The sequence below is a fragment of the Aplidium turbinatum genome, chromosome 17, assembly GCF_918807975.1.
Source record: "Aplidium turbinatum chromosome 17, kaAplTurb1.1, whole genome shotgun sequence".
Classification (NCBI taxonomy): domain Eukaryota; kingdom Metazoa; phylum Chordata; class Ascidiacea; order Aplousobranchia; family Polyclinidae; genus Aplidium; species Aplidium turbinatum.
In genome coordinates, this window is record NC_137488.1 from 7,804,475 (window position 1) to 7,822,296 (window position 17,822).

The window sequence follows — 17,822 nt, forward strand, 5'->3', positions numbered from 1 at the left end:
TCTTTATGCATCATCTTATATCTGATGCAATATTTTGAAGTAATGCAAAAATCGTCATAAATCAAGTCTGGTCTTAAACTTTTGGCCACGACTATATGTACCTTGTGACGTCACAGCGTACAGCGTCACGGCTGGATGCGCGCGAGACCTCGCAAACGGGTATCAAAACAAAAGCGGCCTTAGCGAGACGAGGGCAACAAAATTTGGATTATTTTTTTGTTAAAACTTATGTTGTACACAATGACATCACGATGAAACAAAAAACTCGCAAAGTTAATTTGGGTTTCCCCGCCCTTTATAGGCTTGAAAAAAAGTGAATGACTAGCCGAAAACGTTCGCTTATTACTTTTTGTTTTTATGATGTTAAATGTAGTGTTGTTGCTGAGTTATGTCTGTTAATGGTTTAAAAAAGTTACCTCTCCACCCAAATTGTAGGAAGCAGATACAGACATAACTTAGAAATCACATTTTGATATTTTCTTGTGGTTTGTGATGCTATTTTCTTTGTTAATATGTTATAATTTCTTTCACGTTTATTTTTTAAGTTGTACAAATGAATGCATTTAAATTTATGGTCAGTAATAATTCCTGCCATTGATGAAAAGTACATATTTCGGTTTGTGCTCAATAGAATCTGTGCATGAAGGCTATTTAACTAAAGTAAACAACTGTACAAAACTAAAGTAACAACTGGAACATATCATAAAGTAACCTGTAAGATAACGGCAAACTATTGACATTGCTCAGCTAGTCAGCTCTGAGTCTTGCAACAGTTATTGCACAACTGTTAGACATCAATGAAAAACATTTTGAGCGCAATTGCCGCCGTGCAGCAAGATTTCACTGCGATCGATTGGCAATTGCGGGTAGTATATGAACTGGCAAATCAAGAAGTGGTTGATATGTATTCAGTATTCAGCCACACAAAAACACCAATGTTTATATAATGGGTAGTGAATAGCTTGCTCCGTTTTTTGTCCTGAAGTGTTTTGAAAGAGTCACATGCGTACGATACCACAACACCTGGGTTTCCCAGATAGCTCACACAAATAATGTGTGTGTACTGATGATGCTAAAGAAAATACATCACACTTTTAGCACAAATCACGTCGGCTACCTCTGCAAAGCTTGAGTTTGTCAAATTTTAATGCTTGTTCATGAAGTGATTGACAGTAATTATAAGCGCAGCAAAATTAGTTGGTTATGTGAAACTCAAAATAACTCCCATTTCAACATAACCTGTTATCTGTGGTATGAAATGAAAAAGAAATTTAAATATAGGAAATGAAGTAGGCTACGTTGTGCGTGCAAAAGCGCCTGCAGTCAACATAAAGAGTTAAAGACCAAAGAATAATGGCACCTTTACGCACACTGACGCACGCATGCACGTTTTACGCTTTCGTGAGTTGTGTGCATTGACAAATTAATTCACTTTAATAGCAGCATAATTATTGTTAATGTTTACAAAAACTGAACGCAACTTTCGAGTGCACAACACGACTTCAAAACTTGACTGTCACGAACCGCTTTGCCTGCGTTGAAATACGCTTTGCTGTATTGATAAGATCGTGCACATGAAGTGATTTTCCCGTATAAATATTTCAATAGTTTACCGCGTCATGGCATGCACAAAGCAGATACCAACAGTTGATATCAAATACAAATGGCCAGACAAGATATTTAGTGTAATACCAGACAGAATAGTGTTGGGTCAAGCACGCATTGCTAAAGTTTATTACTAGTCTACAAAATATGCAAAAAGAATGAATGCTAACGTTCGAATTACGCCTGCTCCAGAAAAAAACGCCACTAACGCATGAAATGATTGTGAAGTTGCGATTTTTCATACTTCTCATTAACGCAATGCTTTTTATTTACACAACTGTTCACACGATTGCATTCTTTCAACAAGACATGTGAAGACCATGTTGAAATATGTAGAAGATACAGAAATTGTACGTTGAAATGTAAAAAAATTGTTAACGAGAAGAGGCTGCTGTCTGGTGCTTGAAAATTTGGATAAAACAGACGAAAAGCCAAAAAGAATATGTTCGTATTTTTCCTTCAATTTGTCGAATATGAGCTGAAATTAATGCTTGTTCTTAGCAAGAGTTTGAACACAGAAGCAACCCAGCTTGCAAATCAAATTTATACATCGATTCAATTTATACATCGTTTTGGTAATTTTGAATCCTGTGCAACAAGAAATATACAGAAAAAGATTAAAAACTGAAATGCTGCCGTTTGACGACATCACACAAAACAATCTGTATTGTACGAGGACCACTCAATGTGACCTTATATATTGAATGGCCCTTGACAAAATGCTCTAACCAAAAAAAAATTGCCGTTTGTATGTCGCTTCAACGTCAGGAGACGTCTAAATCATGTCAAAATGAAAAGTTTTTCGTTCAGGGCTACACTATGATAGATTCGCTCTCTCTCCATTTTGCTTCAAAGAAGCCTGATCTTCATCCAGAAACATCAGAGGTCGATTAGTTGTATGCAGTGACTCTTCCATTTTTCTCTGTTGTTGGTATCTTCAATTTTTAACTTCCTTTTTGTCAGGTGGTCAACTGGTCATCCTTCACAGTGTCTTCTCATGCTTTTTTTGGTTTTTCTTTTCTCATTTTTCCCGTCACTACCTTATTCCAAACTAGCTTTATCATATTATTCTCATCGATTCGTTCAAAATGTCAAATTACCTCAAAGATGACCACACAAGTACTCTTCAATATCCTCAACATCAGTCCACTCTCTCAAGACATCATTTTTATTTTTATCGAGAAGTGTCTTGCCATACATCATACGAAAGGTTCTCATTTCTGTCGTTTGCATTCTCCTACTATCAGCCCTCTTCATCGCCCAGCATTCACTTCCATAACATATCACGCTTCTTACACACGCTTTGTACAACTTTCTTTTCAATTTGCGAGAAAGCATTCCGCCACACGGTGTGCTTGACAACTCTTTAAACTTTTTCCAATCCGCACGTCTTCTTACCGTCACTGCTCTGCTGGTGCCACTATCTTTTCCTAGCATATCTCCAAGATATTTCCCACTCATCAATCTTCAATGGATGCCTGAACATCTCTTGTGCACCAAATCACGACCCAATACTTGCATTTCATACACTGAATAGAATTACTCGTCTTGCCACACAATGCGCATGGGTCAATAACATTGACAGCCAGTACCTCATTTGGAGATTTTATTTTTGTTGTTATTGCTTTCGTTTTATTGACCTTAGATTGTAAGGTAAAAATGAAAAATACTTGTTCAACAGGTACAGTCGCAATTCATTAATTAATGCAAACTAGTAATCTGATTAAATCTCTTTTTATCCAATAAGTTGATCGTGAAATCAAATGCACTTACGAGGATGTTTGTCTAATTTTTTTTTTTCAATCAGCTTGCACAAACCATAGAGATCGAAAATAAAATCCAAGCAACAACAGAATGGGTGATTAAAATCAATGGCATGAATCTACAAATCTATTACGAAATTGTGATTGTCAAACGTGGCACACTTACATATGGAACTGTTCCTGTCCCGGCTTTTCTCGAGAGAGTTTAACGGACGATCAATCTGAACACAAGTTAAAATGAGTTACTACAATGCATATGCATCAATACATGAACTGAACTTGTGTTCTGTAACAAATTTTCCAGTAGAATAACATTCACTTGGCATTCATTCTCAAGCTTAAAACATATGAAAAAGGCGTTACGTATGAAATTCAGTCGACGAGTTGTGCTTGCTATACGTGCATACAAAAATGTGTGACAGTCTAAAAATTCTTGAATACTAAATCAGAAGCCCTGCGCACGACGGCGAGGCTTGGTATTATATACTGTATTTGCGCATGATATAAAACCTTAGATGAAGCGCCTTACCATTAGAATGTTTCTTGCGAAAAAAGTTTCCTAATTATTTCAGGCGTAGCTGGTATATGCGTTTATATTAGATGCATTTATGTATTTCTTCAGAATATGTAAGCAGTGTGTTTTGATCGAAAAAACACACATGATACGAAGGAAGTAAACAAAACTTTAACAAATTCAAAAGTAACACCCCGCGTTCAAAAGTAAAGCTTTTGAATCATAGGGATTTTTCTTTCATCGCGTAGTCAGTCATTAAATATTGAGGATTCGGGCGTTTTTAACCCAGGACATTACCGGTACTATTAACGTGTGTCAGTCGTAACACGAATAACCCAGGAAAAAAATCAATGCTTTGAATTCAAAACACCCCAAGCTGTTGCATAGCTTTCAATATTTACGCAATGGGGGCAGGCAAATAAATATATGATTGGTGGACTATAATCCTTAATTGTCCACTTATATGTATTCACTTGTTATGACCACTGGTCTCATGACAAATAAACTTGAAAAAAATGTTGTGCGGTATTTCCGAAAACAGTTCCCAGACAACAAAATCGGTAATTTTTACAATGATACAACGTCTGCAGACGTTGAATCAATGTAAAAATGGCCGATTTTGCTATCTGGGTTGTCACCAAATTTTTCTTTTGTTGCATAAAGTCTGTTTATGCACCAGGTTTGTAAAGCATAAGACATTTCTCAACCAAAAAACACAACAAAGGTTCTGAACTCACCATCCAACTTTCATCATGGATTTTATTCAACTCATCCAACTTTTGCTGGAGCAATAAGATTTCTTGATCCGTCAATTCTAATGTGAAAAATTTGAATTAACAATACATACACAGTTACACACCCATTGTTAAGACAAACCAAAATGCAATTACACTTCATTTATGCATCATTATCAATTAATATTTGGAAACTTTTTCGCGGCAGTAAGTTAAGCGCTTTTTTGTTCGGATCCAACACAATAACGATAGAACAGGTGGACATACCGCTTGGAAACTCAAATCTGATGTCGCATTGAACTTCATGAGGTGTGGGGTCTTGGGTGCCGCAAACTACTCCGTCTCTGACGTCGACGTTGGCGTAGAGAGGATACCACTCCCCGTCACCTTCCTATGGTAAGCAACAAAGGATTAGATGACAAGAATGGTCTTGTCACTAACCTTGATGTAAATTTGGGAAATAAATCTGTTTTTTCGGATTAGGACCACACCATATGGTGGTTGACTAGAGCTTGGACAAATGTGAAAATGTCTTCGGTTTAAAGTTGAATTCCTGATTATTTGATAACGGAAACAAAACAAGCTCATGCATTCTACACAACAGTTCAATTACAAAAACAAAAAAAGCTTTACTGAGCCCAACAAAGAAACTATGGCATGTCTGCGGCAAGATTGGGACTTAACTTGGACATACGAGTTTATTTTTCAAACGAAAGAGTACAAAATTCCACTTTAAAATCGCAAGCTTTTTATTGGTCTGGTCAATAAGTAAAAGTTTAAGAATTAGGCCTACTGATTTATCGAAAGAGAAATGCCAATTCCAATTTGCAGCTTACTTCATTGCTGCGAGGGACATCACAAAGGGGGACTAGTGATGTGCCAAGGAGAGTGTCCCAAACGAGACCTTTGTTCCAAACTTCAATAGTCAGGCCCAAATCCATGCGGTTGATTTCGCTTGAAATTAAACAAAACAAACAATTGAAGAAAAAAGTGTTGAAGTAGATTTCTATCAAAAGAAATAAATCAAAACTATTTGAAAAGTTTATAAAAACAAATATTACCAATCGCAGTTGCCATATGCATCCCGGCCAACAAATCAGTCATTTCTGGCATTGCATCTGCAGATGTGAAATGACTGATTTGCTGGCTAGAATCAAGCCAACCACAACCGCATGTTACAGTACGCTGAACAATCTAGAAAATATGATGTTAGCAATGCCAGTGGAAAAAAACGCCCAAATTAGTATAACAAAAGAAAGGCTTTGTTCGGGTACAAAGCAGGTGAAAACGACGTCTATGCTGAGTTATGTTTATACAAAAAAAGACGAACTAAAACTTCCATTCGTGTTACACAAACAAGAAGAAATGACTTGACATAATATTTTGTAATGAAAGTAGCCCTTTCTAAAGCTTTCACAATCCATATGGTTCACTTTATATAAGGGGAATTAGTTTCCTGCACATATGAGTCACTTCTCAAACACTAGTATCCTATAAAAAACCTTTTCGTTTAAGTACCTTGCATAAAGTGCAAAAAGTAGCCAACTATCGCCGTGGCAAAAAGCAAATTCTACAATGGGCATAATAATTTGAACGACAACGCAAACCCAAGGAAAACGTCAACAAATGACTTTTAAGTAAGAAAGTACATTTTATGATGACCACTGTTGGAAGACAGAGAGAGTACATACATTTCTATTTAGCAGTGTAAACATTAAACAAGCACTTCAAATAAATTTAAGATTAATTTTTTTCTGCTGTTGCACTTTCAACGATCAACCTACACCTTCATTGTTTAAAGAGAAAGATGCTAATTTTTTTATATGTGATAAAGCCAGGCAAACAGAAACAATTCGTTTTGTCAAATTGACGAAAAGTTACTTAAAAAAACGATCGAGCGTGCACATCGATGAAAACAAACAAACAACTTCATGACAGACTCACAATCTCACATTGGTTGAAAAAATGATATTTGCATTTCGACATAGTACTGTAGATAAAACAGAAAAATATGGCGATACATAGTGTGGGAATTGCTTTCGAAACACAGCTCAAGAAGAGCTTCCTGCTTATATTTTTGGAATTTATTAACACATCTGTTACAGTTTACTCAAGCCAAAATATCTCAACTGATGAAAAGGGTGTTGTTAATTTAGTTGTAAATGTAGTCTGAAGAAAAAGCAAAAATTTATTTTCAAACTTTTTTACTTACAACATGTAGTCTTGCTCCCATACGGGTTCGCGACCTTTGACACTGACCGTTGAACTCTTCACGTTTTGCACTTTTAATGACGTGTATGTGTTGAATTTTTCTGCAGCAGTAACAAATTGTAAAGCAGCTGTTTCCTAACCTTTCCATAATACCGGAAAATGTTACATAAACGGACGCAGGTTATTTTGTTGACTTTATCGTTAAACTGAAACGTGTGCAGTGAAAAGTCGTTCGCATATTGCTTACCTTACTGCACAGACACAAACAAAAGTTACAATCACACAAAACAGCGAGTATCATTTTAGCATAAAATTCAAACAATCCAATTGTAACTAAACCAGCCAAACAGGCAAGGTGTTCTACTCCTATCTCAGACGACAAATCAACGCCTGCAGACATTGAATCAATGTAAAAAAAAAAACGATTGATTTGGTGTCTGGAGTGTGCTGCTGTAGTAATCAAATAGTTTATTATGGAGATAATACAATTATGACATTTTCGTGAGAACGCTTTCACGATGTTTCGATGTCTCACAACGTCGGATTAACGTTATGAGGTGAACATTGGGTTGATACAAACGCATAGATGTGGGATTCCATTGTTGAAATATTTTTCGATAAAGAGTCTAAGATAAAAAATAAATTAACTTGTAAACATTCTGGATGGAAAATCATTTTCTGATCATGTGCATGTGGCAGTTGTAGCACGATAGTGTGGCCACAAATATGTGGCAGTTAGTAAATAAACATTGCATCTCTTCCATTGAACCACATGAACTCTGAGTGCAAATCATTCAATTATTCTACAAGCCGCATTATAGGGAAGTATATACTTAGGCAATGAGCATATAAGGTATTGATTTATAATGATATTGCTATAGGGTTGTATGCAGTTGAATAGGACTGCTGGTGAGCACGAAGCAAAACCGTAGTAAAAATAGACAGACGCAGCAATACCAACTCACTAAAGTTAAACTGTCTGAAGATGCAACCGCAAAAATAAGATGCAGTAGTACGCAGGCTGCAACATAAATTCGCCAACATTACAAAAGTAATAGGAGTAAAAAATAGAAAGATGAAACTCCATACATACAACACATGGTGTACAGTAAAAGTATATTCAAAAATAAACTTCATTTTTAGTATTAAGAAGTACAATCATGGTAATAACTGATATGTCAAAACATCAAAATAAAAGGAATCAAAATACACAAATTTAATATATTACCATATCAAAACGATATACAATCTGACCAAAATGTTTTCAAAAGCGACCAGCAATGTTAGATGCTGTTTGGTGTTATCAACAAGAAAAAAAAGGTAAATAAATTTGTACTTACGAGAGGCTCCAGAAAGCCTAGCTCTTTTCACTGCAAAAGATAACAGTGAAATTTAATAGTTTTTCCAAATCAATGTTTTTGTTATAAATTATTGACAAGATCAATGACATTTAGAAGAAGCTATATCCTAATAGTTGGTCAGAAGAAATCTTCAAAATGTTTTTCTGAGTAATAGATATGCAATTATGCATAGTTCATAACAACTCCTTTAGTTATGATATTAATTGGACTGATTACACCGCCTAATTGTTTATGACTGTTAATGAATACATGGTGGAAGCGCTAACACAAAAACTAACATTGATTCACTTGTAATTGGATGTTTACTATTTTATCATGTAATTGCTTGCGCCAGCAAAGAAAAAAAAAAAAACTGAAATGAAATTCAACAACGCAAAGCACAATGATGCAAAAATCCACAATTTATGTTTTTTTATAAAGCAGGGGATTTATTATACAGCTAGTCCACGTTTTAAATCGTGTCAATTTACGAGTCGAGTAGTATATAATTATGTTGGTCATGATAGCTCGAAGCTGCAGGTTTTTGTCGAACTCTCTTCGAAAGCTATTGTCAGAATAAAATAAGCCTAAAGGTGGTACAGTATTTATAGTAGAAAAAAAATAAATAAAATGTAAATTTGGCCAATCAGAATAATTCAAAATGTTCCCAGAAAATTGGAAAATCACATTTCTAAAAGTAAAACCATCAACCAATGTTTCTTTGTTGTCAAACCATGTATAATTGTATATTCTTCACGACCAAACAAACTTTTCGTTCTACCAACAAAGATTGCTTGCCTACCATAAAATTCAGTAACATAATTTACCAATTTTAAGTGCCACTGTGAAAGTCGGTACGTAGGTGGCACGGCAAACGCTTGAAAGAGCGAATCAGACATGTCTCAAAAATAATTAGAGAAGGAAACAATATCATATAACAAGAAATCAACCAAATAACACTTGCACAATTGTAAATGACAAAAATATATCTAGTGACTCCGCAATAGGGCAACACCTGCTGGATAATGAAGAATGTGCAATGTGCATTGAACTTTAGACTAGAAATGTTTTAAATATTTGATAAAGGCCATGCCTCGTCCCACCTCACAGCACTGGAAGCAATCTTCATAAACTCTTGATCTAATCTTATGCTCATTAATCTCAAAAAGAATTCGTTTATGCTTTAAAACATCTTTGTTAATTTTGAATTATTCTGATTGGCCAAATTTACATTTCGTTTTTTTTTACTATAAATACTTCACAACTTTTAGGCTTATTTTATTCTGACAATAAGATAACAATAACTTCAAGCTACCATGAGCAATATTGTACTCGCAATTTTCAAGTTTTGGGCCAACAATCAACTGTTGTCAATTTACAAATATAACAAATATAACATTAAAAAAGTCGGACTGAAGGAGGAAGATGCAAGGGACAGAGTGAAATGGAGAAAAAGGATTAAAACAATTGCTGCGCGGAAACAATCGGCCACCCCCACTAGTGGGGAACAAACCGACGATGGATTATGATGATGATGATGAACAGCAAAAGAAAGCTTTTTACTGTTTGTCTTTATATATAAATATTGTTTCTGTTTTGGGGCCTTAATCTAACCAAGAAATAATCTTATTGCATTGAACTTACCTCTCACACAAAGCAAGGACATCTTAATGTTTTTTCATTCAACTTGTGTACAACTGTACAATGTACATGCAACCAGCAGGAGATCAAATATTCATAACCATTTAGTGTTAAATTGCATTAGCTCAGTTTCTTTGAGCTACAACACCAGCATTTGCATATTAGCAAACAACCTAAACAATAAAACATATATAATACAGCTATGATTAATAGCCTACTGTATTCTCAAAAACAATATATACATTTCAAAAAGTCTTTGCAAAACTTTTTGTTTGTATAGGTTGTTGGTAGAGAAATACCTCCAACTGTAGTTACAAGCATCAAACACAACAGGGGTCGGCAACCTTTCGTATGCAGTGTGCCAGTTTATGAATAATATCAAAATATCAACAACTCGTGTGCCAAACATTTTCGTATGTTTGGTTTTGTACTGGCAACTATCTGATGTTAAAATTAAACAGTAAAGTTGACTGAGTTAACAGACAAGAAACAAATTTGTTTTATTAACTTCATTGGAAAACATCGAATGCAGTCATAAGAGTCACTTTTTAATGAGATCCTTGTCCTTGCTTTTTCTTGCTTAGCTCTGTAGTATTAGGATTATATTTGGACATTTTAAGTAAAACACATGCTTCCGAATGATCTTCCGTAAGTCGGCTGCAATGTGGACTGAGAATAAAATTCATGTATGAAAATATTTGTTCACACAAATAAGTGGAGCCAAATGCAGATAGCAAAGCTATTGAAATCTTCTTGAGACAGCTAAATTTCTCCAGCAAAGATTTCCAGCACGTCAAAATGCTTGTGTGTTTGTTTTCAATCGTTTCCAGCGATTTCCGCAATTTGACGAATTTTGATGTCCACAATAAGGATGCTTTGAAATCGATCAGCTGGATCTGGAAGTCTTCGATGTCCAACCATTCAAATTCAGATAAGTTCAAGTCTTCGCTGCTCTCAGGCTTGATGAGAAATGAAAATACTGAACCAAAATTTTGAAAATCTTGAAATCTATTGCAAAATTGAGACGTTAGCTCCCTCATGTACAGTACACATCAATTTCAACTATGTTGACTTGGTGATCCAATGAGAATTTGGCGTGCCATGAAAAATCATCTCGCGTGCCACAAGTGGCACGCGTGCCAGGGGTTGCCGACCCCTGAAACACAACAACCAAATATTTGATACCAAGGTGAAAAAATGTTCCAACATGAAATAATGCCAATCTTTTAAATTAGAAATGGTGTAATTTATGACAATGCTATATAAGGTACCGTACATCATAGAGTTACTGATTTTAGTGACAGTCATATTTTGCCTTCTGCTGTCCTTAAAATAACTTAAAGCAATTGAACAGCAAAACACCATCTGAAAACTATGGTAAAGCATACATCAAACGTAGTGCAGAACTGCAGATGTTTGAAAATGAGCAAACAATAAACCAAAAGGGCATAGATGCAACTGCTTTTGCCAATTTGAACATTCTTTTTAAAAGAACATTCTAATTAACTTTTCTATATTTCTGTAAAAGATGTCGGTCTTCAATGCAAATGGCATGCATTGCTGTTGATTATATTGTTACCTTGAGCTGCTAAACACAGTATATAAATATCATCACATCCCCATGCAGTAGTAATTCGATGATTTTACTGATATATATATCTATTATTTATACTTGACTTCTCATTAGAAATCTTCTTAAAAAAAGTTTAAAAGTTTAAAATTAAAGTGCTACACTTTCATCGTTCACCTCTGAATAGTAAAGACAAGCTAAGGAAATAGATCTCAACAATGAAGCTCAAAGCCACCTGTTTACAAGCACTGGCATGTGACGCACAGTATCTATTCAAGTACAGTGTCCAGTAGGTCTACACATACAGTACTGATTGAACTATCCTGTCTCAATCTCTTCATTACACAATGTAAGCTAGAACAAGCAAGACATTTCAGCTGCAACGACAACCTGTTTAACTGCAATTACTTTAAATGATGTGCTTGGTTAGGTAATACGATACTCAACTATTGTTTCTTCATAGTACTGCTTGATTAGATTTTTGTTCATAAGCCAGGCAGTCAAAATGTGAAAATACTACATATTGTAGACTATTTAAGATCTAAAACCATAGATGATTAGGCTATGCATTAAGTAAAAAAAATGTAAAAAATATAGTTTTAGTTTTTACACAAAAAAGAATGAAGTAATTTTATTTTAGTTCAACAATACTACCATGTATAAACAAACAGAGCAAATGAAAATTATTTCAAAGCAATGCATTGTACAACTGTTGGTTAGATCATGGGTGGCGCAATTAGGATGGTAGCAAAAGACCATAAGTGGTCAGCAAGTCAGCCATCACCCCAAGAATAACAAGGTTTGAAATCCTACAAACAAGCTATGTATGAGGATAACAAGATTACAAAAAAAAATTAGAAACATTAGTGATTATCAAGCATCATTTATTAAAATAAGTACGGTATGTTTTACTTTGTATATACCTGCATGAACTGTTACATCGATCAACAGCTACAGACGTTATGGTGCCTCACAAAAAGGCTGTGGCTATATTTACACTATATAGTGAGTGTAATAATAGCCTCAATCAATAGCATTGCCAGATAAGGAATTCTGCCTTAATTTGAGAAAAGTTTAAAGCTGTTGAAAACAAAAACTCGTATTTTGGAAATATTTTTTAGTCCTGGGCAAAGATTAAAAACAAAACCCTAACGTTATTCCTAGTTCTCTAACCCTTACCCCAACTCTTCCTAGCTTTAATCCTAACTCTGGCAACACCTGATTGTAACCATGGCAACAAGTGTGTAAAAATAGCCACTTTGTCAAAAAAACTATTATTCACAAAAAAAAGCTTGCCTGCCTTTTTCACACCATAGCAAACCATACAAAACTAAATTTACTTTATACATCACACAATTTCTTGCTGAAGAAGTTTTCAAAATCATTCCTCAAGCCATATGGTCTTTCATTGCTTCCTGGCAGTCCTCAACCGTGATTTGACACACTGGCTTTAAACCTGTATAGATTATTACTCAATAGTCAATACTCATGTTTCATGATATTACTAAAACTGAACTTCGACGTTTTTGTTTTATAACATGTTTTATTATTCACACATTTTATAACACCAGTTCCTCACACACAGCTCGACAGGTCTAATGCTACGGCTGTTTGATTACGAGTACATTGCAATTATTTTTTTAAGCTAATATCTTCAATTCTATGCCAGGGTTGCCAGACTGAAATTTGCAAAAAAAGGCCAAATTCACCAAGAAAAAAGGCCAACTTGAGGCCAAATAAGTAGAAAAAAGGCCAAAAATAAGCCAAACTCAAACGAGATAAAACAAGCATCGTAATCAAGGTTGCCAGACTATGAAAAGTATCACAATATAACATCACATCACTATTATAACATCACAAAGCATCACAACAATAATGGTAATTTGAAAAGCATTCAATTGCACAACCACAAATCTCTTGTATTGCTCAAAAACTAAATTTCTAAAGCATGCTCGGCTGGCAAGCAGGGGCGCCGAAACGGTTTTCGACCGGGGGGCAGGATTATGAAAAAAGGGCACTTTTGTTGCTGAAAGGCCAAGTTTTTTTAAAAGTTTTAAGATATCGCAATAATACTCATCCATCAGGTCATCATCGAGAAATAATACAAGTGTCCGGTATATGAAGAACAATGGCACGGGAGGGCATCATGCTATGTTATGATGATGTAGGCTAATTACCTACTGTGATACAGAATTTGTGTCGTGAATATTATTTTGAGGCAGAAATGAAAGATTATAATTAGGCTAAAAGCTAATAGCTAAAATTATTATATCGTAGGCCTATTGCAAAATGTGCAGTAGGTTACATGACTTTGCAAGGGCACCATTACCCTCCTTTTCCCTCAATCCCCAGAAAAATTGAGGGCAGGGGGTCATCTGCCGGGCATCCGCCCCCCTGTCCTCCCGCTTCCAGCGCCTTTGCTGGCAAGCCGGCGGTTGTGTTAGACTACCGATCGATCGAAAAGTGAACACGTTACGTTTCTGTATAGGCTGCCTACTTTTGAGCGTTGGCATTATAATTCCAAAATAATGTCTATAATATTCATGTTTATCGATATTTTATAACTTGTAGCGGATTTTAATAAATTGTAGCAAAAATAATTCTGAAATTAGCCCAAAAAGTAGAAAGTATATATAAAAGGACGATAGCGGATGAGTTTTAATCCGCTACAGTGGTAACATCTGGCACCACTGGCTGCCTTAGAGGGTGAACGGCATGCTGAACGCAGTCTGACTCGGCGCCGGCGTCAGGTTACGAGTAGCCTATTACAGTAGAATTTGCCTATAACGGCTTCGTTTATAACGTCAATTCGCCTATTACGTCACATTTCGCTCGGTCCCGGCAGAATTCCTATCTTTTACGTACATTGTAGTTCGGCTACAACAGCATCGCCTATAACGTCAATTCGCATGTAACAGCACCCTTTATTGGTCCCCAGACGTCTTTTGTTCGTTTATAACGTCACTTTAAGCCATCACCTTCACCACGAACGGTCAGTCTTTTAATCTAGTTAGCGCTGCTGCTTGCAAAATGTCTTCCCTTTATTTTGCTACGTCGTTCGCAGCAGGGACTTTAATTAACTGAATTAACTTTTTTCCCGCGTGAAAAACTATCACGTGTAAAAAGCAGCTCTACAGTTGACTTTTAAACAACTCAAAGCAACAGTTGTACGTGCAGTACTGTATAAACTAATTAACTGAATTAACTTTTTTCCCGCGTGAAAAACTATTACGTGTAAAAAGCAGCTCTACAGCTGACCTTGTAGGTTATTATTTTTTAAATTATTTCTTTGTTTACTGTATTTTCTGCGTGACTTTTGTCAGTTTGGTGGTACACAGTAAACCTGATTGGATTATACACTTCTTTCTTTAATCAAAAGACAGTTTTGGAATAGTTTGCGGTAGTTCGTCTATAACGTCAATTCGGCTATAACGTCAGTTTTTGCAATCCCCTAGGCCTAGAGGTGCCGTTATAGGCGAATTCTACTGTAACTATTAAACAAGCATAGAACACGTATTGAACAATGGTGAATATGGTTTCATCTGGCAAAGTCACAATATATGAAAAATATTGATTATTATGCATTTTGAAGAGTAAATTTTAAAAAAGGCCAAATTTAAGGGCAAATCTAGAAAAAGGCCAAGCGTATAATTTCTAAGGCCAACAGACTTTTAAAAAAAGCCAAATTCGAGGAATTTGGTCTTAAAAAGGCCAATCTGGCAACTTTGTTCTATGCCCAATCCCAATGCATTGAGCGCCAGAGTTGCCAGATGCTGCCGATTAAAACAGGTCAAAAGTATTCATTATTAAATTTAATTTATTTTTCTTTGTAGGAAAGCAGAAGAAACGATATTATGAAAATAAAATGCAGTAACATAACCAACAATAGGAATGAGCTTGACTCTGTACCAAACAAAACCCACAAAACATATAGATAATTTAACCTTGTCTGATATAGATATGATGTTTGCCCTTCGTTTCCGAAGATGGCCAATGAGACTGAGATCAAGATTTTTTTTAGTGTGGGCTTTGGTCAGCGTAGGCTACATGAGTGCGAAGATGGCTGATGAGGCCTATCTGTGCGGTGAAAGGGCTTTTTGATCCAGGATCATGACTTGCGCGTGATTTTGTTTTAAGTGAGAGAGGGCTGCGCAGGACTCCAACCTCACTCTCTTGTCTCAGGTTTCAGGGTCCAATGGCAAGACATGGTCAAGACGATTGGGTAAAACATGAGATGCAGCAGGATGACCATAACGTCTACGTGTCACGTCATGCTCTTGCACGTCCTGCAACTGTGATACTGGATGGTGCCTACCTGTCCGTTGAGCTATATCCAGTGATGAGCTTCTTCCGCACAGTCTGCCACACATCCAGGTTTGAATAAGGTGACAAGCCGGAGTGGTGTTATTTGATCCATAGCTGGGGCCCTGACAGGTGCTACTGCTACAGGCCAGAGCAGACCTGGGAGTAATGGAAAACTAAGGGGTAACTCTATATTTCCCATAACTCCAGAGTTCCCACACTGGAGCCTTTCCCACTAGTTGCAGTTTTAATGTCATGCCCAGGATCCAGGATATAGATATAACCTTTTCTGTGATATTGCAAATAATGGTAGGGGTGTTTGTAGCCTATTGTAGGCTATGTATGTCATTGTTTATTGAAGTGTGTAAATTGTACTAATATTCCCTATGATTCTTGATACCGTGCTTGTTGAAATTTCTACGTCTAACAGCAAAAAATTGGTTATTGGGTAGTAGGCTATACAGAAGTCCCAATAGCAGTGAAGCAAGAAATCAAGAAGTAAATGAAATGTTGAGACAACTGTCATCCCCAAACTGTGACCTCAAATGTCACAAAACTTCAAGTGTTACGAAACAAGTTTACCCAATCCTGCTTATTTTTGCCGAGATCAACAAATACAACTGTTCTTTATCACCAATTTAATGTGCTCAGAATTGACGATATTATTAAATAATTAGAGACTGCAAAATTTATGTACAAATGTGTGCAAAATGCTGCCCCGGGCCTTTGCTGGCTGCTTTATTTTTGTCAACGAATTTCACAATCATAAAACCCGTCAGAACAAAAAGAATGATTTATATTTGCCTTCTGCAACGTCAAACTCTGGTAAGAAGATGCTATGTTTTAATGGAGTGAAACTATGGAATCAAATACCAAAAGAAATACTAGAAAAGTCTTACACCGGTAATACTTTTAAATTTAAATATAAATGTTTATTAAAGAATTTATACAATTTATGCAATTTATGCCTATTTTTATGTTGCCCTGTGTTATTCCGCTGGTAATGCATTAATGTTCTTAATTTTGGGTCTTTTGTTTAAACGTTTGGGTGGCAGCTGACTGTGGTGACCTTTTAGTCTTTCGCTGCTATCTTTGTGCAAGTTATTTGTGTTTATTGTGTTTTTGTATATTGTTTTTTTTTTCCTTTCTTTTTTGCAAAAACAAAATAAACTGAACTGAACCTTATGCTTTTTCTTTAACTTTCTTGAGATTGATTGGAGTCTGCCTTCCTGTTCCAAACCTTCCACCCACCCTGCCAGCATTTTTCTTAAAACTACAAAAGATGTATTTCTTGAACAGTTTGTAACAGAACCAATAAGAGTGTCTTCTCCGGAAATATGCAATACCCTTCAGGGGTTCTTAGACTTTTTTTTGACGCGAACCCCTTAAAAAAATTGGTTTGCTTGGACCCGCTTTAGGGGCCTAGTCTGAGAAACTTTTTTGATCAGCATGAATTGAACAAAACGCAATAAAATTAAAATGAATTGATAACAAAATTTATGTTTTATTAAATTTAAGAAATAGCGAATGTAGATTGTTTTTCAATATCTTTGATTTAATTTCATTAATGTGAAGAATGCTGCTGTTTGTTTTCAACAAGAACACGAACTTGTGGCTTTGTGTTTGATAGAGCTGATAGAATAGTTGTTTGAACTTAATGTTTTTTCTTTTGAAAAATTTATTCCATTTTTGAAATTATACACTAAGCTTTCCATTGGGCCTTTATGGACCCCCTAAAACTAGTCCGCGTACCCCTTGGGATCCACGGGCCCCAGTTTAAAAACCCCTGTCCTAGATTTTATTTTTTCCAACTGCCGAGATTTAATTTCGTAAGTAGGCTACAGGTTGGAGCAGTAATCATGTCACACTATTGGTGTCCATTGCTTTGTTTTCCTCACCAGTGCAAAGCGTTGCCACCAGGCTACTTGGTTTGATTACAATAAGGGGGATTACGGTTTGATGAGAAAAATGCATGGACACACTGACTGATAAAATATTATTCCTTCTAATGATATGAATGTTAATACTTTGTGGACAAGAGTGAGTGGGGAATTATTGCAGCTAAGAATGTCTGTGTGCCCAAACGAAAGTGCAACGAGAAGAAAAGAAACTGCCTGGTTGTCTGTAGATGCTCTCCAATGT

At 35.9% G+C, this 17,822-nt stretch overlaps 1 protein-coding gene across 1 annotated transcript in view; it reads right to left on the reverse strand.

Moving 5' to 3' along the window:
* Nucleotides 1–9,952, reverse strand: part of LOC145786987 (protein unc-13 homolog B-like) — a 49,917-nt gene extending 39,965 nt beyond the window's left edge. Inside the window, exons 1-7 of the mRNA XM_082598738.1 lie at nt 9,812–9,952; nt 8,168–8,197; nt 6,829–6,928; nt 5,453–5,570; nt 4,884–5,007; nt 4,620–4,696; nt 3,535–3,589 (exon numbers count right to left, since the gene is read on the reverse strand). Of these exons, the coding sequence (XP_082454864.1) occupies nt 3,535–3,589; nt 4,620–4,696; nt 4,884–5,007; nt 5,453–5,570; nt 6,829–6,928; nt 8,168–8,197; nt 9,812–9,833 (526 nt within the window). The 5' untranslated portion in view covers nt 9,834–9,952. The remainder of the gene's footprint in view (nt 1–3,534; nt 3,590–4,619; nt 4,697–4,883; nt 5,008–5,452; nt 5,571–6,828; nt 6,929–8,167; nt 8,198–9,811) is intronic.
* Nucleotides 9,953–17,822: the final 7,870 nt, after the last annotated feature.